Below are 22,028 nucleotides of genomic sequence, written 5' to 3' on the forward strand. Positions count from 1 at the left end.
TGTTTGATCTCCAGAATGTTTTCTGAATGTTCCCAGATGTTCCTACACCGCTCCCAGGTGTCTTGGATACATTTACACCACGTTTGTTTGTCTTCTTTTTTCCCTCCAGACGACGAGGAGGTCAGAATGGCAAGAGGAGGCCGTGGATAGTCCACAGGACGACAGGTAAGAAGAAAACCCTGAAGTTTGGATCTGACTGATGATGGAGGTGATTTGAAGTCGGACTTGACCGCTGTCTGGTTTTGTTTTTTTTAGTTACCAGCACTCATCCTCAGGACAGCTGGATGAGGACGAGGTCACGTGGGGCAGCGATGATCTTCCCATCGATAACATCAACTCTAAATTCACGGAAGGTTGGTCCCATCACTGAAGCATTTGTGAGGTAGATGTTTTGAGAGTTGAGTGAGTTGGAGATATCTTGGACAGATTAGAGGTGTTTTGAACAGGTTAGTTGTTTCTCGGATATCTTGGGGTTAATCAAATGCATCTCAGATGGGATGAGCAGGCCAGAGTCATCACAAGATACCTGTGGGTTGGAAGTTTTCAGGAGGTATGAGGATTTTAAGGAGTTGGAGGTATCTGAGGTGTGTTGGAGCACTACAAGTATCTTGGCAAATAGATCATATGAACAGGTTTGGAGGTATCTCGGGTGGTTCATAGGTATCCAAGATGTGTTGAAGGTATTACAGGCTTATTGGAGGCTAAGATCTCTGAGATTTTGGACACATCTTAGGAGGGTCTGAGGTTTCTCAGGCTTGTTGGTCTGGAGGTATCTCAGGTGTGTTGGTAGTCGTTTCTTCTGTAGTTTGTTGTTAAACCTCGATTTGTATTTTCAGATGGACCGATCATCACGGAGGATGAGCTGACTTCCCTGCCACTGGTCAGAGTGGTTCCCAACGGCCAGTACACCGGATCCAAGCTCAACTCCGTGGTGAGAATGATGAGAGGATTGCTGGAGCAGAAGGTCCCCTTACAGGAGTTTGAGGTACCGTTTTCACAATGAAATGTCACCATGTGAAGGAACCACCCTTGTGTAGATTAATAGTAAAATGTCTGACTCGATTTGCAGAACCTGCAGAATTTACAGCCGCTGGACGACTGTTTGATCGGACAGACGCAGGAGAACAAGAGGAAAAACCGCTACAAAAACATCGTGCCGTGTAAGTGTGAACGCTGTCCACTCGTTCCTGCTGAAACCGAGTGAAGAACCCATATTTACACCTTTACGTTTGTTCCAGTCGACACCACCAGGGTGACCCTGGGCAAAGACGGCGGCTACATCAACGCTAACTTCATCAAGATGCCCGTGAAGGACGAGAGCTTCCTGTTCATCGCGTGTCAGGGTCCGCTTCCCACCACGCTGGCAGATTTCTGGCAGATGGTCTGGGAGCAGAAGTCCAACGTGATCGCCATGATGACCCAGGAAGTGGAAGGAGGGAAGGTGAAATGTCAGCGCTACTGGCCCGACACGCCGCGGACGCCGCAGATGGTCGATGAGAAGCTGCAGGTCACGCTGGTCAAAGATCAGCACCTGGACAACTTCATCATCCGTTTGATCGAGGTCAAGGATGTCCAGGTACGACCCAGACATGCGCCGCTTTGGAGTGACGTTTAACGACACCGTGTACGCTCGTTACAATCTGTTTGCTTTTTGTCCTTCAGACGAACCAAATCCAGAGAGTCACACACCTGAACTACACGGGCTGGCCTGATCACGGCACTCCCACGCAGCCAGAGCAGCTCCTCACCTTCATTTCCTACATGAGACACATCCACCAATCAGGGCCCATCATCACCCACTGCAGCGCCGGGATTGGCCGATCAGGAACGCTTATTTGCATAGACGTGGTTCTTGGTTTAATCAGTAAAGACACTGATGTAAGTTGCAAAATACAGGACATTGTAGCTCCCCCTAGTGGGGTGCTCTATCATTAAATGTTTTTTGGTTTTTTTTGTTCAAACATTTATAATATAAAGACTTACACGTATAAATGTTACGTACCTGACGATGCTACCTGATCTCTCACAAATCTGTCTTTTATCAGTTTGACATCTCTGATGTGGTGAGGACAATGAGACTGCAAAGACAAGGCATGGTGCAGACAGAGGTAACAGTTCAACTTTGATTACAAAAATTATAAATAGCAAAAATTCACTCTACTATAAATTATAAAAGAAAAAACCTCAAAAGTATTTAAAAGATTTGATAAATAAGCAAAAATATGAATTTTCAGGTACTGATTTATTTAACATTTATAGTTGTATATTTATTTATTAATTTGTAGTCTATTTTTTCACTTTATTTTTATTATTAGATGTCGAATGATTATACAGATACAGATCTGCCTGTTTGGAACGCACTTCTCGATAACAGCTTAATCCATTGATTAATCAATGAGTTTTTAAAATGGGTTAATTGGATTAACACTCCATGTAAAATAGTACTGAACTTTTTTACAAAAAACAAACTGAATCATGAAAATGTGCTAAATAAAATAAATATGAATATATGAAAGAATTAATTATAATTTATAAATAATAATTAGGGAATATAATTGTGCTATAACAGATGCTACCCGGAAAAACTATCGGTATGGATTTTTACCGATAGCTGACAGTTCCAGCACTCAACTATCTTGCTGATTAATCAGTCGACGACGACTTATTATTAGTAGTAGTAGTAATAAATAGTAATAAATAATATTTGCTGTTATAAAGGATTAATGACATCACTTCCTCCTTTTCTGTCTTTAGGACCAATATATTTTCTGCTACCAAGTCATCCTGTATGTGCTCAGATGTCTGCAAGCCGAGGAGAAGATGTCAGGATAGAGAGGCGGGGTTTCGTCTCACCTCGTCTCCCTTCGTCTCGTCACGTCTCATCTCTCTGTGCTCCTGCTAATGTTCCTAAAAACACCAGCAAGAACTTTCCCACACTTCCTCGAATCCAATTCAAATAATAGCTTTATGGATTATTTTTTGTACGCTCCTGTCGCTTCCATTCCCTCCGGCTGACCACAACAATAAAAAACGTAGATTTTTTAAATAAAATTATTTTCTCCACAGCTTTTTTTAAAGGATGTTTTAATGATGGAGAGAGCGAATAAATTCCTATTTTACCTGTATTTTATTGCTGCCTCGACGCGATACGACGACAGTATTTGCTTTGTAAATCTTTTTCTGGTTGCCGAGTGCCGGTGATTGGTCACTGAAATGAACGTGTATATATTTCGCTCGGACAGATGTGGATATGATGTTTCAGCTGTTACATACTCGACTATTTGCAATTTGTAAATAAAAGACTATCGTGCCTTTAAACCAGATGGTCGTGGAATTTGTCTCGATCGGTTCAGAATAACTTAAGTCTTAAAGGTTTTGAATCCAGATAGACTTAATTAAGACTAATAAAGCCGAGTATCTTTTACACTCACCACTCCAGAACCCAGTTTTACACTCACCACTCCAGAACCCAGTTTTACACTCACCACTCCAGAACCCAGTTTTACACTCCAGATCCCAGTTTTACACTCACCACTCCAGAACCCAGTTTTACACTCACCAATCCAGAAACCAGTTTTACACTCCAGATCCCAGTTTTACACTCACCTCTCCAGATCCCAGTTTTACACTCACCACTCCAGAAACCAGTTTTACACTCACCACTCCAGATCCCAGTTTTACACTCCAGATCCCAGTTTTACACTCACCACTCCAGAACCCAGTTTTACACTCCAGATCCCAGTTTTACACTCACCTCCAGAACCCAGTTTTACACTCACCACTCCAGAACCCAGTTTTACACTCACCTCCAGAACCCAGTTTTACACTCCAGATCCCAGTTTTACACTCACCAATCCAGAAACCAGTTTTACACTCCAGATCCCAGTTTTACACTCACCACTCCAGAACCCAGTTTTACACTCACCACTCCAGAACCCAGTTTTACACTCAGATCCCAGTTTTACACTCACCAATCCAGAAACCAGTTTTACACTCAGATCCCAGTTTTACACTCACCACTCCAGAACCCAGTTTTACACTCACCACTCCAGAACCCAGTTTTACACTCCAGATCCCAGTTTTACACTCACCACTCCAGAACCCAGTTTTATACTCCAGATCCCAGTTTTACACTCACCTCTCCAGAACCCAGTTTTACACTCCAGATCCCAGTTTTACACTCACCTCTCCAGAACCCAGTTTTACACTCCAGATCCCAGTTTTACACTCACCAATCCAGAAACCAGTTTTACACTCCAGATCCCAGTTTTACACTCACCACTCCAGAACCCAGTTTTACACTCACCACTCCAGAACCCAGTTTTACACTCCAGATCCCAGTTTTACACTCACCAATCCAGAAACCAGTTTTACACTCCAGATCCCAGTTTTACACTCACCACTCCAGAACCCAGTTTTACACTCCAGATCCCAGTTTTACACTCACCTCCAGAACCCAGTTTTATACTCCAGATCCCAGTTTTACACTCACCTCTCCAGAACCCAGTTTTACTCCAGATCCCAGTTTTACACTCACCAATCCAGAAACCAGTTTTACACTCCAGATCCCAGTTTTACACTCACCACTCCAGAACCCAGTTTTACACTCACCACTCCAGAACCCAGTTTTACACTCCAGATCCCAGTTTTACACTCACCTCTCCAGAACCCAGTTTTACACTCCAGATCCCAGTTTTACACTCACCAATCCAGAAACCAGTTTTACACTCCAGATCCCAGTTTTACACTCACCACTCCAGAACCCAGTTTTACACTCACCAATCCAGAAACCAGTTTTACACTCCAGATCCCAGTTTTACACTCACCAATCCAGAAATCAGTTTTACACTCCAGATCCCAGTTTTACACTCCCATACACTCCTGATGCTGTTAATCAAATTCCATACATGTCCTGTATTTTTAGACAAAGAATCTTTAATATCTGTGAGCATAATTCTATGCATTTCATTAAATCAGGATGAACGCTTGTATATGATTTATAAATAACTATTTTGAGGCCAAACATCTTTTTTTTTATAATAGAAATTAATTTTTTTAGAAATAGAGATTCTAATATTGTATTTATTACCTGAGATTTTATTTAATATATGATTAAACACTAAAGCAGAATTTGTTTTTTCTTCTTTCATCAGTACTTATTATTCATTCCTGGTTGGTGTGTGATGTGGAACAATTTTACTTACGTTATAGCAGCTATAAACAATCATTGCCTCGTTGTCCTTTTTTAAATTTTTATTTCTCTTAAAGAAACAAAGTTTTTGAAAGAAAAAAGGTGTGAGCATAAAATTTAAGAAAGGACGAAAAAAAAAACAAAGAAAGTAAGAAAGAAAGCATAATCTATAGACAAAAACAAGCAAAGCATGAAAACAGATGAAAGAAGAAGTAAAGAAAGAAATGATAAAATTGAATAAGAAAGAAAGAAAGAAAAAAGCATACCCTTTAAAAAAAGGAAAGAATGTTTGAAAGCAGAAAATTGAAAAAATTAATAATAATAAACTATAAAATGATGGGAAAAACAGTAAGCATAAAGATGGTGTAAAAAAAAGCATAAAATTGTAGCTAGGAAAAACAAACCGCATAAAAGTTTAATGGAGGAGGAAAGAAAGAAAGAAAGAAAGAAAGCAAGCAAGCATACAGTTTTACAAAGAAAAATTAAGCATACAGTTGTAAAAAAAAAAAAAAAGAAAGAGTGCATAAACTTATAGAAAAAGTAAAGTAAGCATAACATTGTAGAAAGAAAGGACAAAAGTGTAGAAAATAAATAAAGAAAGAAAAAAGAAACAAACAAAAAGAACTGGAAAAGGATGCTGAAACGTCACTATGTGGGTTATTTGACAACGCGTAGTCCTTTTGTGCTTTCCGTAGTCACGTCATCAGCAACATGGCGACTCCCATATGAGCCACGCTCGTGTCTGAGAAAACAGATATTTTTTTTTTTGTATTCTTTGAAACACAGGAAAATAATTTCGAATTACTGAAAGGTGAAAAGGTTTGGACTTTAATATCATCATGTCGTCGCGAAACAACAACAAACTGCCTACAAATTTACCGCAGTTACAAAACCTGATCAAGAGAGACCCGAAATCATACACAGAGGAGGTGAGAACTTTACTGCTTACAAACATTTTACACGTCAGAACAGCTGTTTCCAGGTGTTTCCAACTCATTATTGATGAGGGATCAGATATATTTTGATAGTTTATTTATTTATTCATTTTGGACATAAGATAAAAAAAACAATGATGTCACCTATAATAAATATACAGAAATATACACTTCTGTTTACATGGCAGGGGGTAAAACCTAATTTTATGGGGTAAAAAGGATACAATAATATAATAACCAAACTACAGAAATATGCACATACCTAAACTGAGCACGTTTTGATCAGATTACATGAATTACTTATGTTTTGACAGATAAATAATCAATAATAATAAAGTCTGTTCATCTTCTACCTGTTAATGTTTATTGTAAACATGTAATACACCATCTGGATAAAAGTATCAGGACACATGACTTTTCCACCAGTATGTGGTTCTTCCCCAAAATGTTACTACAAACTTGGAGACACAGTTGTATCGAACGTCTCTGGGTGCAGCAGGAAAATTTTGCCTTCGCTTGAGCTTGGAGACCCAAAACCTGTTCCAGCATGACAATGCTCCTGTGCACAAAGCCAACTCCATGATCACCTGGTTTGGAAGATGTAAAAGATCTCCTGCTATAGAGTTCCAACCCTTTTGAACATAATGAAGGTGAACGCTGACTGCTATCCAGACCTCCTTACCACATCTCACCCACATCAGTCCCTGATTTTACTTACACCATTGTGTCTGAAGAAATCTCCACAAAGTCTAGTGGAACATCTTCCCAGAAGAATGGAGACTAAATGTGCAAAAAGAACAATCATGACAGATTATGGTCAGGTGTGCACAAACTTTTGCCACACAGTGTATCATTCACATTTACAAGGCATCCTTACCTACAGCCATTTACAGGGATATTAACTGAGCATGTCATGGTTAGGGGCCTCGCTGAAGGGCCCAGCAGTTCTGTGCTCTGTAGCATTTAGAAGTCTTTAGAAACATTGTGTGATGTCCAGATCATGCTTCTTTCTAATAAGCAATGTCCTCCGTGATGTTCAGTTCCTTCAGCAGCTTCGTCACTACCAGTCCATGCTTCAGGTCTTCAAACACCAGCCTGACAAATCGAACAAGGATTTGGGTGAGTTGGTGATGTTCTTGGCTCAGGTGAGGATCTCTACCAGCAGAATTTAAGGGTTTATCGGTTTAAATAGTGTGCAGTGAGTCTGACAGACGGCGTGTTGTTCTGCAGGTGGGACACTGCTACCAGACAGAGCTCTCCAACTTCCCTAAAGAACTGACCGAGCTGCTGCTGAGCCACCACACGGTGCTGGAGACGGACCTGCGCATGGTACAGCTCTTTCTAATCTATTAAAAACTGGAGTAATGGTTTATTCCTCGTGTCTCTCAGCAGCAAGCAACACTTTGTAAACGTGTGTGTGTGCGAGAGAGACGTGTCTCATCTCCATCCTCTTGTTCCTCCCAGACCTTCTGTAAAGCTTTGATCCTTCTACGGAACAAAGATCTGATTGATCCTACGAGTCTCCTCGAGCTGTTCTTCGAACTCCTGCACTGTCACGATAAACTTCTACGAAAGGTTAGAAACACACACTGATACAAACTGACACACAAATACTGATACACACACTAATACACACTGACACACACACACCGATATATATATATATATATACACACACTGATACACACACACACTGATACACACTAATACACACTGATACACACACACCGATACACACTGATACACACACACACACACTGATACACACAAACTGACACACACACACACACTCTGATACACACACTAATACACACTGATACACACACACACACACACACACACACTGATGAATAAAGTGCAAGATGCCAGTGTATGACAGAAGTATAAACTCTCTCTCTTTCTTTCTCTCTCTCTTTCTCCAGACTCTGTACACACACATCGTAACCGACATTAAGAACATTAACGCAAAGCACAAGAACAACAAGCTGAACACGGTGAGTTCTGTATAAAGGATTGTCTAACGCTGAATTTTATTCCTAATAAAAGCCTGAACGTGAAACTCATTATAATCCTTATTCTTTCTACATAAATTCACAAATATAAAAAATCTATATTTATTTCTGTAACTTTTTATACAATATCCCTGTACTCATGTAGTTCCAGTTTTGTCCACTAGGTGAATTTGTTGAACTATATATTAATGTTTAATCCGTATGAACGAATGAAAGGATTTATTTCTTCAGAAAGAATAAAACTGAAAATTTTGTATTTTGTTTTTAGACTTTGCAGAACTTCATGTACACCATGCTGAGGGACTCGAACCCCATCGCTGCCAAGATCTCCTTGGACGTGATGATGGAACTCTACAAACGAAATATCTGGTGTGTAAGCTCTGCTCACATACTAATACATACAAATACACACACACACACACACACACACACACACACACACACACACACACACACACACACACACACACACACACAATAGGTGTATAGAAGTTTTGTGATTCTCAATGGGTCATGTCCTGTTTAAAAAAAAAAAAAAAGAAATTTGGCGCATCATGAAATGAAAAACACAACAAAGGAAACCCAGAGCTGTTGAGTATCTAGAATCCTGTATCAGACACACATGGGACCACATTCCTCTCCTAAAATATGAGTTAATGAGATTTTACACAGCGTCCCAACTTTTCTGGATTTCAGGCACTATCCTAAGTACAGACTTTGTTTGTTTCAGGAACGATGCTAAAACCGTGAACGTCCTCACCACAGCATGTTTCTCCAAAGTCACAAAGGTAGAACAAAGTTTTCCTCGATTTTCTGCTTTTTTTCCATCTTTTGGAGAGATTGAACCTTTTTTTTTGTTCCGATCAGATCCTGGTCGGCGCTTTGACCTTCTTCCTGGGGAGAGACGACGAGGAGAAAAGGGACAGCGATTCAGAATCGGAGGTGAGCCACAGATCCACGAAGTGACCCCCAAAAGTTTTTCATGTTAATCCAGATGATGTGTTTAAAGGAGAGTAACGTCTCATCTCCAGGATGAAGGTCCTACAGCTCGAGATCTGATGGTTCGATATTCAACAGGAAAGAAAACGTCCAAAAACAAGAAGAAGCTGGAAAAAGCCATGAAAGTCCTGAAGGTTGTTTTCGTCATTTTCTCCCTCTCTCTCTCTCTCTCTCTCTCTCTCTCTCTTTTTTCTCTCCCTCTGTCTCCTTCTCTTGTTCCTCCTTACTTTGTCCCTCTATATTTCTCTCTATCTCTCTTTCTCTCTTTCTCTTTTTCCTTCTTGCTCTTCATCCTTCTTCCAACTGAGACTCTCCTTTACACATTCCTCTCTTTCTCCTTTTATTTCCTCTCTCTCTTTTTCTCGCAATCTCTCATTATTTATTACTCCTTTCTCAACTTTCTCTCTCTGCCATCTCAGACTCTTCTTCTGTCGTTACCCCATTACCTTTCTCCTTTTATTTTCTCCTCCATCCTCTCTATCCCTCTTTCATCAAAGTCTCTTCTTCTCTCTTCCTCTCTCTCATTCTCTCTCCATCCCTCACTCCACCTCAGGGTGTTTCCTGTTGAGGGAAATCAGCACCATGTTTTAACATTCCGTCTATTCACATTTCCTCAGAAACACAAGAAGAAGAAAAAGCCTGAGGTTTTTAACTTCTCTGCCATCCACCTCATCCACGATCCTCAAGGTACCTCAAGGTCACTGCTCTGTTTACCAAAACACTCCTCTTTCTCTTTCTTTCCACTCAAACATGACTCACGTGACGTTTCAGATTTCGCTGAGAAGCTCCTGAAGCAGCTGGAGAGTTCGAAAGAGCGCTTCGAGGTGAAGATCATGCTGATGGAGCTCATCTCCAGACTGGTGGGAATTCATGAGGTAAAATTAGTCCATACCGATAGTTTTTCCGGGTTCTGGTCCACTGTCTACCATTTGATATTTAATCTACTCGTGCTTTTCCTCTTCTCCAGCTATTCCTCTTCAACTTCTACCCGTTTGTCCAGCGATTCCTCCAGCCTCATCAGAGAGGTACAAAGAAACGCTCCTCTTTTGCATTTCTTTCATCCTCTGCACATCTTCCCTGACTCCTTTATCCATTTGATTCACTGCTCGTTTTTTGCTTTCTCTGCGTTTAGAAGTGACGAGGATCCTCCTGTGTGCCGCCCAGGCCTCCCATCAGCTCGTTCCTCCTGAGGTAAACCTCACCACGGGTTTCTCATCCTTCTTTTCTTGATGTTAGTAAGCCCTTGTGATCACTTGCTACAGAAAAAAAAAAGACTCCTTCATGTAATAATATGAGGGGGTATCAAAATAATTTGAGACTAGTTTCAACAGATGGCAGCACAACGCTGCACGCACAGTCACAGGGAGCACCGACTTTCGTAAGTCAGTGTGCAAAAGACATCGTCCTGTGTACCTCAATGCGATTCTGACCACGTGCGTTAAATCTCCCTGGTTTACTTCATACTATTGTGGAAACACGTTCGTACTAAAGTTCCTGACCAATCAGAATCCAGAATAGCTTCATGATCATGTGCATCACAAAACCTCACGTTTGTTCTCGTCCCTGGTGCAGATCATCGAGCCGGTGATCATGACCATCGCCAACAACTTTGTCACGGACAGGAATTCAGGAGAGGTGATGACAGTCGGGTAGGTCACTCTTACACGTGACTCACATTCAGCATGAATTGTTCCATTATTGTAATAAACGCGTCGTTAGCGTTCGCTGAGGAATTGCTCATCACATCATTTTATGAAGTAATAAACGAATTTAATTGATTTCTCTCTTCTCCTCGTCTCAGTATTAATGCGATCAAGGAAGTCGTAGCTCGCTGTCCTCTCTCCATGTCTGAAGACCTGCTCCAGGATCTCACCCTGTACAAATCTCACAAAGATAAGAGTACGTCTCGTCTCGTCTCGTATCATCTCTCCTCCATACATACCACGTCCGTCTCCTTTCTTTCTGTAATATCGATGTAAACGACTGTCCAGGGAAACTCTTCAGCCTTTTTTTTTTTGCTTCTGTGTGATGTGTAGATGTGGTGATGTCTGCTCGAGGACTGATTCAGCTCTTCAGAGATCTCAATCCTCACATGCTTCACAGGAAAGACCGGGTGAGGACAGGAAACCACCCTCAGACTTTTACTTGCACACTGAATTGACATTAATTTACTCACTGACTGACTTTTCATTTCTCAGGGCAAACCCACAGAGACCACAGCTGAAGCTCGGATCCATGACTACGGTGAGCTGGAGGCTAAGGACTACATACCTGGAGCCGAAGTTCTGGATGTGGAGACAGAAGAGCCCAAAGGAGATGGAGATGAAGGTAAGACTGTGTATCTCCTGCACATAAACACTTCAACTGCTTTAATCCCAGGAATATAATTCACATTTTATACTTATTTATTTTCTTTGTAGATGGCTGGGAGAGTGCGAGCATGAGTGAGGAAGATGATGATGACGGTGAATGGGTGAATGTGCACCACTCGTCTGATGAAGATCAGGAAGAAGTGGTAAGGGGCAAGGGTTTTTGTTTGTTTGGCTCCCTCTGGTGTCTGTTTAGTGAATTGCAGTTGCAGTAGGACTAATGCTCTTATGCCAGTTTATTAAGCGCTGTGTGTGTGTGTGTGTGTGTGTGTGTGTGTGTGTGTGTGTGTGTGTGTGTGTGTCAGGCGGAGAAGCTCCAGAGTATCCCTGCAGAAGAGAGGAAAGCTAAAGCCACAGCGGTCAGCACCAGCCGCCTACTCACTCAGGATGACTTTAAAAAGATCCGTCTGGCTCAGATGGCCAAGGACATGAAGGCAGCACCCGGTAAAGGACAGAAGAGAAAGACAGACGAGGACACGGAGAGGTGCAGAAGATCCTCACAACACATTCAGTCTCGAATTCTCTTCAATGATTTCTCCTTTTGGCTGAAAACTGTGGTGCGTGTTGTGTTTCAGAGGTGAACTGCTGACACTGAGAGACATCGAGCGTTTACACAAGAAACCCAAATCTGATAAAGAGACCAGACTGGCCACAGCCATGGTGAGAAATAATCACACACACACACACACACACCAAGGAAAAAGCCTTAGTATGAGGAAGAAACCTTGAGAGGAACCAGACTCAAATGTGAACCTCATCCTCATCTGGGTGACACCAAGAGTGTGATTATAAATCATTAAAACACCGGAGTGAGAAATATCATGAGCGCTGGAGCGTGGGATTATTATTGATGTCCTTTCTGCAGTCTGATACAGTCAGTTAGAGCTGAGAAACCAGGAGCTCCTGAGAAATTAATTAGCTCAGTTTATTTTAGATTCTACATCAACCCACTTCTCCTCTTTCCTCATCCTCACTGTCAGTCATTCAACCAGTCGCTTATTGTTTCAGTCGCGTCTCCTGGAATTGAGAACATGTCCATCATATTTCATCACTCTGTTGAATTTCACACTTGTTTGTTAATGGTTGCCAGGCCGGCCGCACAGACAGGAAGGACTTTGTGAAGAGAAAGAACAAGCTGAACCCGTACGCTAGCACCAGTAACAAGGAGAAGAAGAAGAAGAAGAACTTCATGATGATGAAGCAGAGTCAGAGCATCCGGACCAAAGGGAAACGTTCCTTCAGAGAGAAACAGGTACAATTTATTTCTTGTTACTCATTTTTGGCAACAAAAAAAAGGAAATGTACTTTTACTTCTTTATATCCACAGATTGCACTCAGAGATGCACTTCTGAAGAAGAAGAAACACAAGTAGCGTCTCGGGATCGGAGTCTCTGTACAGATCCATGCTCATGTTTGACCTGTAATAAATCCATTTTACGTTTAAAATCTCCGTCGTTTTTTTTTTTTGTACTTTTTTTTTTTAGTTATGAAATAGATGAATTTCTGTGCAGTTGATGATAAATAATCTGATGATGATGATGATGATGATGATTATATGATGACCTAATTTCAGATTTTTTTTTTTATATCTGTAACCAAAGCAATAAAAAAAATCAGATACGAGTTGCAAAATAACAAACGGGAAACAAGTGTAAGTTTAAACACGATTAATCTCACGCCATTAATCATCATGCTGCAGGTTTCCCGTTTCATCTTCTCACCTAGTTTATCATCATCATCATCATCATCATCATCATCATAATATTTCTGTCTGGGCCTCGGGTTCAGGTCACGCGAAACGTCCAATTCGTCTGCGATTATTTATTTTATTATTTATTTCTTTTATTGAACCTGATGTGCCTTTATATCATTTAGATTTAATTAGAAAATTACAGAAGCACATTACAGTCACAAGAAAGGATCTGATCATCATCACTTACTGTCTCATAATTATTAATGATTAATTATAATTATTTAGTCATAATTATGAGATCCTTTCTGTAGAAAATAGCATTTGGAATATATTTATTTCATTATGTGAAAAAGCATCTGGACACATCTGGGGTTCTGGATTCCCCCAGTGGATATAATGGAACTCTAATTAAGTATAAAATCATTAATTAAGGAGTGAATCATAAATAATTAAATTATAAAAAAAATAATAACAATAAAATATGTATAAATTGATAATTTAATGAATAAAATTAAATGCAGGACATTTATAATTATCAACATTTTTAACTTATAAACAATTTTATTAATAAATAATAGTAATAATAATAAAGAGAAGAAGAAAAGCGTGAATAAAATAAAAATAACTTTATTACTACTAATAATAATAATGGTTGTTGTAGTAGATTAGTATTAATCATATTACTTTTATTACTACAGCTACTAATAATGAAAATATAGGAATAGGAATAGTCTTCATCCTCCTCTTCATCCTCGTCCTCCTCCTACCGCTTATAATGATACGAAGATAAAAAGTAGAAAATCGGATTAAGGAAACTCTCTGGTTTTTTTGGAAATTTTTGTGATCCAAGAAGAAAGTCAAAACATAAATGATGATAAAAATTATATATGTTTTTAAAAGTGATCTTTTAGATTTGAATGAGATTTTAAAGAAAAACAACATTATTTTATTTTATTTTTATTCTTCTTTTTCACCTGTCACTTGCTGCTGATACGCTGAGGTGAAATTAAGAAACGTGGAATCATGAAAAATACACAGACCTTCATACCTACATAAATATAGTTCTTCAAACATTTACCACGAAGTCTGAACAAGATTATATAGAAGGTCTGTGTTGGCGTAACTTAATCATTACTTTAAGAACTGAGAAACCTGACCACTGTTCCTGCATGACAACGACCAAAACCTGACCTCCATGAAGACATGAAGACGTTATAACTGAGGTATGAAGATCATCAGAGTTTTGAAACAACCAGGAGGTTTTTCTCCACAGGAAAGTCTTGATGACAGAGAAGATCACAAGAGGTAACACAGAAAGATGTCGAGCTGCGTTTATTCAGAAGTTGGAGAGTGAACACCTGTATACAGCTGTTGTGAAGGACATGGACATGTGAGTGGACATGTGAGTTATTCTGTAAGCTGTTTTCAACTCCGTCGTCAGGAATTTGGAGCTGATTTTAGAAACTTCAGCAAAAGAAAGTTGGTTTCTTGGAAACGGTGAGTTAATCAGCTTACAGATTGAGTTTCACAAACCCCTCCTCATTCCTCTGAACTCTGAGGTAGAGATTATAGAGATTGTTCTCTCTCACACACACACACACACACACACACAGACTCCTTGTCTTCACTCTGGTCTTGCAGCTCATCATGTGGAATAACAGCAGTGAACTTAACACCACCTCCACGCTTGAAAGTGCTCCAGCCATCCAACAGGCCCTGAAATGGACTTTAGCAGTCATGCTCACACTGGTGATTTTCTCTGGGCTGCTCGGTGAAGGTGATGAAGGTATGGTTCAACTTGAAGCACCCGTGTGGTATCTTAGTCGGGTTGGTGTGCCAGCTAGTCGTGATGCCCCTTCTTGCCAGCCACGCTGTGAGTACTTGGGCGTGTGTGATGGAGCATTGTCCTGCATGAAAATCATCTTCCTGTACCACTGCTTGAAGAAGGTGTCTTCCAGAAACTGGCAGTAGGACTGGGAGTTCAGCTTGACTCCATCCTCAACCCGAAAAGGCCCCACAAGCTCATCTTTGATGATACCAGCCCAAACCAGTACTCCACCTCCACCTTGCTGGCGTCTGAGTCGGACTGGAGCTCTCTGCCCTTTACCAATCCAGCCACGGGCCCATCCATCTGGCCCATCAAGACTCACTCTCATTTCATCAGTCCATAAAACCTTAGAAAAATCAGTCTTGAGATATTTCTTGGCCCAGTCTTGACGTTTCAGCTTGTGTGTCTTGTTCAGTGGTGGTCGACTTTCTGCCTTTCTTACCTTGGCCATGTCTCTGAGTATTGCACACCTTGTGCTTTTGGGCACTCAGTGATGTTGCAGCTCTGAAATATGGCCAAACTGGTGGCAAGTGGCATCTTGGCAGCTGCACGCTTGACTTTTCTCAGTTCACGGGCAGTTATTTTGCGCCTTGGTTTTTCCACACGCTTCTTGCGACCCTGTCGACTATTTTGAATGAAACGCTTGATTGTTCGATGATCACGCTTCAGAAGCTTGGCTATTTTAAGACTGCTGCATCCCTCTGCAATATATCTCACTATTTTTGAATTTTCTGAGCCTGTCAAGTCCTTCTTTTGACCCATTTTGCCAAAGGAAAGGAAGTTGCCTAATAATTATGCACACCTGATATAGGGTGTTGATGTCATTAGACCACACCCCTTCTCATTACAGAGATGCACATCACCTAATATGCTTAATTGGTAGTAGGCTTTCCAGCCTATACAGCTTGGAGTAAGACAACATGCATAACGAGGATGATGTGGTCAAAATACTCATTTGCCTAATAATTCTGCACTCCCTGTAATAATACGAAGATAAAAAGTAGAAAATCGGATTAAGGAAACTCTCTGGTTTTTTTGGAAATTTTTGTGATCCAAGAAGAAAGTCAAAACATAAATGATGATAAAAATTATATATGTTTTTAAAAGTGATCTTTTAGATTTGAATGAGATTTTAAAGAAAAACAAAATTATTTTATTTTATTTTTATTCTTCTTTTTCACCTGTCACTTGCTGCTGATATGCTGAGGTGAAATTAAGAAACGTGGAATCATGAAAAATACACAGACCTTCATACCTACATAAATATAGTTCTTCAAACATTTACCACGAAGTCTGAACAAGATTATATAGAAGGTCTGTGTTGGCGTAACTTAATCATTACTTTAAGAACTGAGAAACCTGACCACTGTTCCTGCATGACAACGACCAAAACCTGACCTCCATGAAGACATGAAGACGTTATAACTGAGGTATGAAGATCATCAGAGTTTTGAAACAACCAGGAGGTTTTTCTCCACAGGAAAGTCTTGATGACAGAGAAGATCACACGAGGTAACACAGAAAGATGTCGAGCTGCGTTTATTCAGAAGCTGGAGAGTGAACACCTGTATACAGCTGTTGTGAAGGACATGGACATGTGAGTGGACATGTGAGTTATTCTGTAAGCTGTTTTCAACTCCGTCGTCAGGAATTTGGAGCTGATTTTAGAAACTTCAGCAAAAGAAAGTTGGTTTCTTGGAAACAGTGAGTTAATCAGCTTACAGATTGAGTTTCACAAACCCCTCCTCATTCCTCTGAACTCTGAGGTAGAGATTATAGAGATTGTTCTCTCTCACACACACACACACACACACACACAGACTCCTTGTCTTCACTCTGGTCTTGCAGCTCATCATGTGGAATAACAGCAGTGAACTTAACACCACCTCCACGCTTGAAAGTGCTCCAGCCATCCAACAGGCCCTGAAATGGACTTTAGCAGTCATGCTCACACTGGTGATTTTCTCTCTGGGCTGCTCGGTGAAGGTGATGAAGGTATGGTTCAACTTGAAGCACCCGTGTGGTATCTTAGTCGGGTTGGTGTGCCAGCTAGTCGTGATGCCCCTCACCTCGTACCTGCTAGCTCGAACATTCTCTGTTTCACCAGTGCAGGCCGTCGCCATCATTGTCATCGGATCTTGTCCTGGAGGAACCATCTCTAACATCCTCACGTACTGGCTGGATGGAGATATGGACCTCAGGTACAACCTCAAGTGTCAAATATTATCTGGGAACTGCAGCCGTGATTGTGAATATTGTCCCGTACTCATTTTAAGACTTTAACTGCATCTCTGTGCTCTAATGATTTGGTTCCTCTCAAAGTTCCTTCCTGAGGGAACCTTACCACACAGAGATTTTGATTCCTTGACACTGGAGCATTTTTTAAGTTCTTCAGGTTTTCATGTAATACAAACTGCATAATAATGGAACACACTGCTCTTGAAACATTCCAACAACAAGGAAAAGTACAGATGATTAATTACTGATTAACCATTTCAATTTTTCCTGATGTTCCTTCTCTCTTCCTGCTTCTCAGCATCACCCTGACCAGCGTGTCCACCCTGCTGGGACTGGGCACCATGCCTCTAAACATCTATCTCTATTCTCGTACATGGGTGAATGCAGGAGGGTTGAAGATCCCTTATTTGAACATAGGTAAATAAACGCACTCCAAGTTCTCCCACCTACTGGTACCTTCACCACCAGGAACGTTTCCATTTTCTTCCAGGAATGTTTCATTTTTATCTAATGTTTCCTAACATGAAACATTTCTGGATGAAAATGAAAATGGAAATCATCCAACAAAAGAAAAAAGACAACATTTTTTTGGTTTTTTTTGTCATTTATTTTGACATTTTAAATAGAAGTATATTTGATTTTTTTTTTATAATCTACACACCATGCAGAATGCAAACGTTTGCTGTTACCATTCACTGTTCATTCACTTTTAATTATTAAACCACAAATATAGACATTTCTATTATTTCTGTTTGTATTATAAATTCACCTCATGCATGAATACTTCAGTATTTTATTGAATAAGATGTTTTCTGTGTACAGGTCTGGCGTGTATCAGTCTGATCGTCCCTGTGAGCTGCGGCGTTTTCGTTAATTACAAGTGGCCAAAAGTGGCACGAATATTACTGAAGGTAAAAAAGGGAATAATTTGCTATTTCAGGCAAATAAAAAAGAATTATTAGTAGATCTGGCATGGAAATTGTGAAAACACCAGATATTGAAAATAATACTTATTTGTCACAAGTGCAATCATTCACAGTACGGAGTGCAGTACAATTATTTTATTGACGGGTCTGTAAAATGATCAAATCATTAATGAGAAAAAACAAGTAAGTAAAAAAAGTAAATAACTAAAAAGAAATAGCACAAGATTTAAAGAGTAGAGTGGAAAAAAGTATAAAAACTAAATAAAAATTGTAAAAATTGTGAAAAACAAACGTGAAATTGAAACAAAAAGGATGGAAATGTTTTTTATTATTTATCTGTGAAATATTTAAAATGTTTTAATACATTTTGATGTTATAATCTGTGAAATATGTATAAACAAAAGAAAAAAGCTAAAAATAAAAAAAATTAAGAATAAAAATTTTAATTAACTTTAAAAAAAAAGTAACCCTAAAAAATAAAATTAAATCAAAATTTATAGGGTTTTTTTTTTATTATTATTATTTATCTATGAAATTCTTTTATCGGCCTGTCCGTGACATAAATGAAGAATAAATATGTAAAAAATAAAAATAATAATTAAAAAAAATAAATATATATATTGAAAGAATAAAAAACTTTTTTATTTATAATCTGTAAAATATGTAAAAAAAAAAAAAAAAAAAAAAAGAAAGAAAAAATTAGATAAAAGAGTAGAGTGGACAAAATTAAGAATTTTTTTATTATTATTATTATTAATATTATTATTATTTATCCATGAAATTATTTTATCGGCTTGTCGGTGATGTAAAATTAAGAATGTATATGTTTAAAAATATATTAATAAAAAGGAGAAGAATTAAAGAGCAAAAAAAAAAAAAAAAAAATTTGAAATCAATATAGAATCTTTTCCATATTGATTTTATTTTTTTTTTAAAAAGAAATTAAAGAGTAATAGATTAATAGAATTTGCAAAATTGATAAATGTTTTTTTTTTTTTTACTTATCTGAAGAATCATGTGAAAATAATCATCTGAAGAGTAAAAAAAAAGTAATTTAAAGAATACATGAAAATGAATAAATCATCTCCAAAAAAAACCAATCCGACTCCCTCCTCATTAATGACAGAATTTAGAATAAGATGAACTCAGGAGACATGGAGTGGGAGAGGTGTTTCAGGTGTTTCGATGACGCTTCCTCTGACTCTGTTCTCCTATCGTACAGGTAGGCTCAGTATTCGGAGGTTTGGTGATGTTAGGTGTCGGTATTGCCAGTGTTTTATTTTATAATGGCCTGTGGAACACCGACACTTCCATCCTGATCACCGGCAGTGTGTTTCCTGCGATCGGCTACACCACAGGCTTCATCATCTCCGTTCTGGTGCGCCAGTCCTGGAAACGGTGAGGAAAAAATCCTGTCTGCTGTCTAAACATTTACATTCTCATGAGGCAAACACACACATTTTATTCTCGATAAACAGTCTGTAATCAGTGCAGACTGCAGTTTCTGGACTTTTCCTCCCATATGCGTTTCTTCCACAAACTTTTTTCACAAATTCAGAAGCATACAAGAACGTCTTTAGATGCAGAAGCATTAAATTCTCCATTTGCTTGAACTAAGAGACCCAAACATGTTCCAGCATGACAAAGCTCTGGTGCACATGAAGATCTGCTTTCCATGGGTTTGAAGTGTGTGGAAGTGTGTGAAAAGAATGGGGACGTAATGTGGAATGGTCAAAAAGAAGCACATCACAATCTTATGGTCAGGTGTCCACAATCTTTTGTCCATACAGCGTTACTTACCCACCCACTAGTCATTAATATTCATGACTTATATGCTCCATATAAGGAATTATGATGTTGAGATGGTTTTGCCAGATTATGCAAAAAACACTGAAACAGAGTGGGTCTTAAATCTTTAGGTGGCCCATAAATTATGTCCAAAAAACAAGAGATGAATTATTACTGTTTTGAGAATATATCATTTTTATGTACATTTAATAATCATAAAGTGTGAAATTGTTTTTGAAGAGGAAGGACGATTGCGATGGAGACCGGAGCGCAGAACATGCAGATCTGTGGTACGGTCCTGCAGCTTTTCTTCCCTCCACATCAGCTGTCACAGGTCATCACACTTCCTTTGATGTACAGCTGTTTCCAGCTGCTGGCAGGTCTGCTTCTGGTCATAGGTGAGTGTAGGAAAAGGCATGTGTGTATATAGAATGATAATTCCAACAAACCCAGGGATTTAATGATTTGGGATTTTTTTTGTTCTTCTGATGTTCACCTGAATTCGTGTCTCATGGTTGAGTTTAGCAGGTTACAGCTACAAAAGAATTGAATGTAAACTATTTAGTCAAAGAATTGTGGACACCAGACCATAAGATTGCTGTGTGCTGCGGCCCGCAGTGCAGCCAGAGTTCACATTCATCATGTTCAATAGGGTTGGAGCTCTATAGCAGCAGATCTTCCACTCCAAACCATGTAAAGCAGACCTTCATAGAGCAGGCTTTGTGCACAGGAGCAGTGTCATGCTGGAACAGGTTTGAGTCTCCTAGTTCAATTGAAGGGAAAATTTCATGCTGCATATAAAGATGTTCTATACAAAAAAGTACAACTTTGTGGTTTGGGTGGAATATGGGTGGAAAAGTCAGGTGTCCCAATACTTTTGGCAATACAGTGTATGTTACTTTTGCATCTACACACACCTTGAATTATTTGTTAATGAAGATGTCGTTAATAAAAGTGAAATTGGGTCAAATGGGAAAATATTCAGTTCAGGTTTTTAATTGTAATAGTAATTTTTCTTTTGACAGCTTTTCAGATTTACAAATGGACATCATCCAAAATGTATGTCGTGACCTCTGAGGAAAAAGGGCCACCTGAAGATCCAGGTCCTGGAGGAGAAATCAACACCGCCTTCGAAAGCAACTCTGAGCAACCTCACGTATCAGCTTCACCTTTTTAAAAACCTCTCCACGGTGGAGAGACGCGATTCAGCGATGTAGCTTGCATGAACTGTACCATTTCTCTGTGTGTATGTGTGTGTTTAATATTTGATCAACACTGTGAAACTTTTCTAGCATTGACCCAGTTTTCAGCAGGTATTTGGGTCTGGATCTTGCAATGTTCACAATGACCTCAATTTTTAAAATTTTTTCTTTTTTTAAGTAACATGTTACTTTAGCCTGTAGATGGTTTATTATCTCTCTGTTTTTTATTTAACTCACACCTGCTGGTGCTATTATCATATATTTTAGTAAAAAATCATTAAAAAGTAATGTTCTAATTGGTTTACAAAATAAAAAACGAAATTCACTGATCCACAAACAAACCATCCAATTTCTTTCCTTAAAAACATCATCCACATCTCATGTTAATTATTATGAAAAAATTACTATTTGTCGTTTGAACGAGTCGGTTCATTTGACTCAGCTCTCCAATAAGAGTCGACTCTTTCTGCTCTCAAACGATTCAACGCTTTTTTATTCCACATTAAGCAGATCTTTACATTTTCTTATAAATGTTAATAAATAATAATAAACAGTAAACAATACAATTAAATAATAGTAGTAATAATATAAATAAAATATATATTATAATACAATAAATAATAGCAATTATAATAATACTAAATAAAATAAATAATAATAATACAATAATTTGCATAAGATTAAAGACTCATAAGCAAGTTAAATATAAACGATTGATAATTCAGATACTTTTTTACAGAATAAAAAATCCCACGAGTAAAAATAAACATGACAATTTTGCATTGGTAAATAAAATAAATAAATCAAATGAAAACAAAACAGAAAGAAAATCTCTCACATCGTATTA

At 38.9% G+C, this 22,028-nt stretch overlaps 3 protein-coding genes across 12 annotated transcripts in view; all 3 read left to right on the forward strand.

Moving 5' to 3' along the window:
• ptpn13 (protein tyrosine phosphatase non-receptor type 13) overlaps positions 1 to 3,318 on the forward strand; it is a 55,198-nt gene extending 51,880 nt beyond the window's left edge. For all 8 annotated transcript variants that reach the window (XM_046868638.1, XM_046868637.1, XM_046868634.1 and 5 more), the window contains 8 exons: positions 110 to 165; positions 256 to 353; positions 837 to 985; positions 1,070 to 1,160; positions 1,239 to 1,576; positions 1,663 to 1,878; positions 2,046 to 2,108; positions 2,755 to 3,318. In XM_046868638.1, coding sequence (XP_046724594.1) covers positions 110 to 165; positions 256 to 353; positions 837 to 985; positions 1,070 to 1,160; positions 1,239 to 1,576; positions 1,663 to 1,878; positions 2,046 to 2,108; positions 2,755 to 2,832 — 1,089 coding nt within the window. In that variant the 3' untranslated portion in view covers positions 2,833 to 3,318. The remainder of the gene's footprint in view (positions 1 to 109; positions 166 to 255; positions 354 to 836; positions 986 to 1,069; positions 1,161 to 1,238; positions 1,577 to 1,662; positions 1,879 to 2,045; positions 2,109 to 2,754) is intronic.
• A 2,558-nt stretch (positions 3,319 to 5,876) lies between these two features.
• sdad1 (SDA1 domain containing 1) lies at positions 5,877 to 12,952 on the forward strand. The gene is made up of 22 exons (XM_046868643.1): positions 5,877 to 6,120; positions 7,167 to 7,271; positions 7,357 to 7,455; positions 7,591 to 7,701; positions 8,049 to 8,120; positions 8,407 to 8,507; positions 8,869 to 8,926; positions 9,006 to 9,080; positions 9,170 to 9,271; positions 9,755 to 9,824; positions 9,909 to 10,012; positions 10,105 to 10,162; positions 10,270 to 10,328; positions 10,710 to 10,786; positions 10,939 to 11,036; positions 11,174 to 11,250; positions 11,336 to 11,465; positions 11,558 to 11,652; positions 11,812 to 11,990; positions 12,082 to 12,166; positions 12,597 to 12,758; positions 12,834 to 12,952. The coding sequence occupies exons 1-22, from the start codon at positions 6,031 to 6,033 to the stop codon at positions 12,876 to 12,878; spliced, it is 2,052 nt and encodes a 683-aa protein (XP_046724599.1). The 5' UTR covers positions 5,877 to 6,030; the 3' UTR covers positions 12,879 to 12,952.
• A 3,898-nt stretch (positions 12,953 to 16,850) lies between these two features.
• On the forward strand, positions 16,851 to 21,492 carry LOC124398120 (solute carrier family 10 member 6-like). Of its 3 annotated transcripts, none has more exons than XM_046868155.1 (7): positions 16,851 to 17,022; positions 17,140 to 17,228; positions 17,564 to 17,682; positions 18,088 to 18,176; positions 19,414 to 19,589; positions 20,220 to 20,377; positions 21,005 to 21,492. In XM_046868155.1, exons 1-7 carry the CDS (start codon positions 16,882 to 16,884, stop codon positions 21,154 to 21,156), a joined length of 924 nt encoding a protein of 307 aa, XP_046724111.1. In that variant the 5' UTR covers positions 16,851 to 16,881; the 3' UTR covers positions 21,157 to 21,492. The 3 variants fall into 3 exon arrangements, with proteins under 3 accessions (XP_046724111.1, XP_046724109.1, XP_046724112.1); XM_046868156.1 differs by having other exon boundaries at positions 16,858 to 17,022; positions 17,135 to 17,228; XM_046868153.1 differs by having other exon boundaries at positions 16,851 to 17,228.
• Positions 21,493 to 22,028: the final 536 nt, after the last annotated feature.

The sequence above is a fragment of the Silurus meridionalis genome, chromosome 15 (assembly GCF_014805685.1).
Source record: "Silurus meridionalis isolate SWU-2019-XX chromosome 15, ASM1480568v1, whole genome shotgun sequence".
In the NCBI taxonomy this organism is placed as follows: Eukaryota; Metazoa; Chordata; class Actinopteri; order Siluriformes; family Siluridae; genus Silurus; species Silurus meridionalis.

Coding starts and splice junctions, on each gene's coding strand:
- sdad1 (XM_046868643.1), top strand. CDS start 6,031: ATGTCGTCGCGAAACAACAACAAACTGCCTACAAATTTACCGCAGTTA. Junction 10,013..10,104: donor GACTGGTGGGAATTCATGAG/GTAAAATTAGTC, acceptor CCTCTTCTCCAG/CTATTCCTCTTCAACTTCTA. Junction 12,759..12,833: donor GTTCCTTCAGAGAGAAACAG/GTACAATTTATT, acceptor TTATATCCACAG/ATTGCACTCAGAGATGCACT.
- LOC124398120 (XM_046868153.1), top strand. CDS start 16,882: ATGTGGAATAACAGCAGTGAACTTAACACCACCTCCACGCTTGAAAGT. Junction 17,683..18,087: donor GATCCCTTATTTGAACATAG/GTAAATAAACGC, acceptor TTCTGTGTACAG/GTCTGGCGTGTATCAGTCTG. Junction 18,177..19,413: donor TGGCACGAATATTACTGAAG/GTAAAAAAGGGA, acceptor CCTATCGTACAG/GTAGGCTCAGTATTCGGAGG.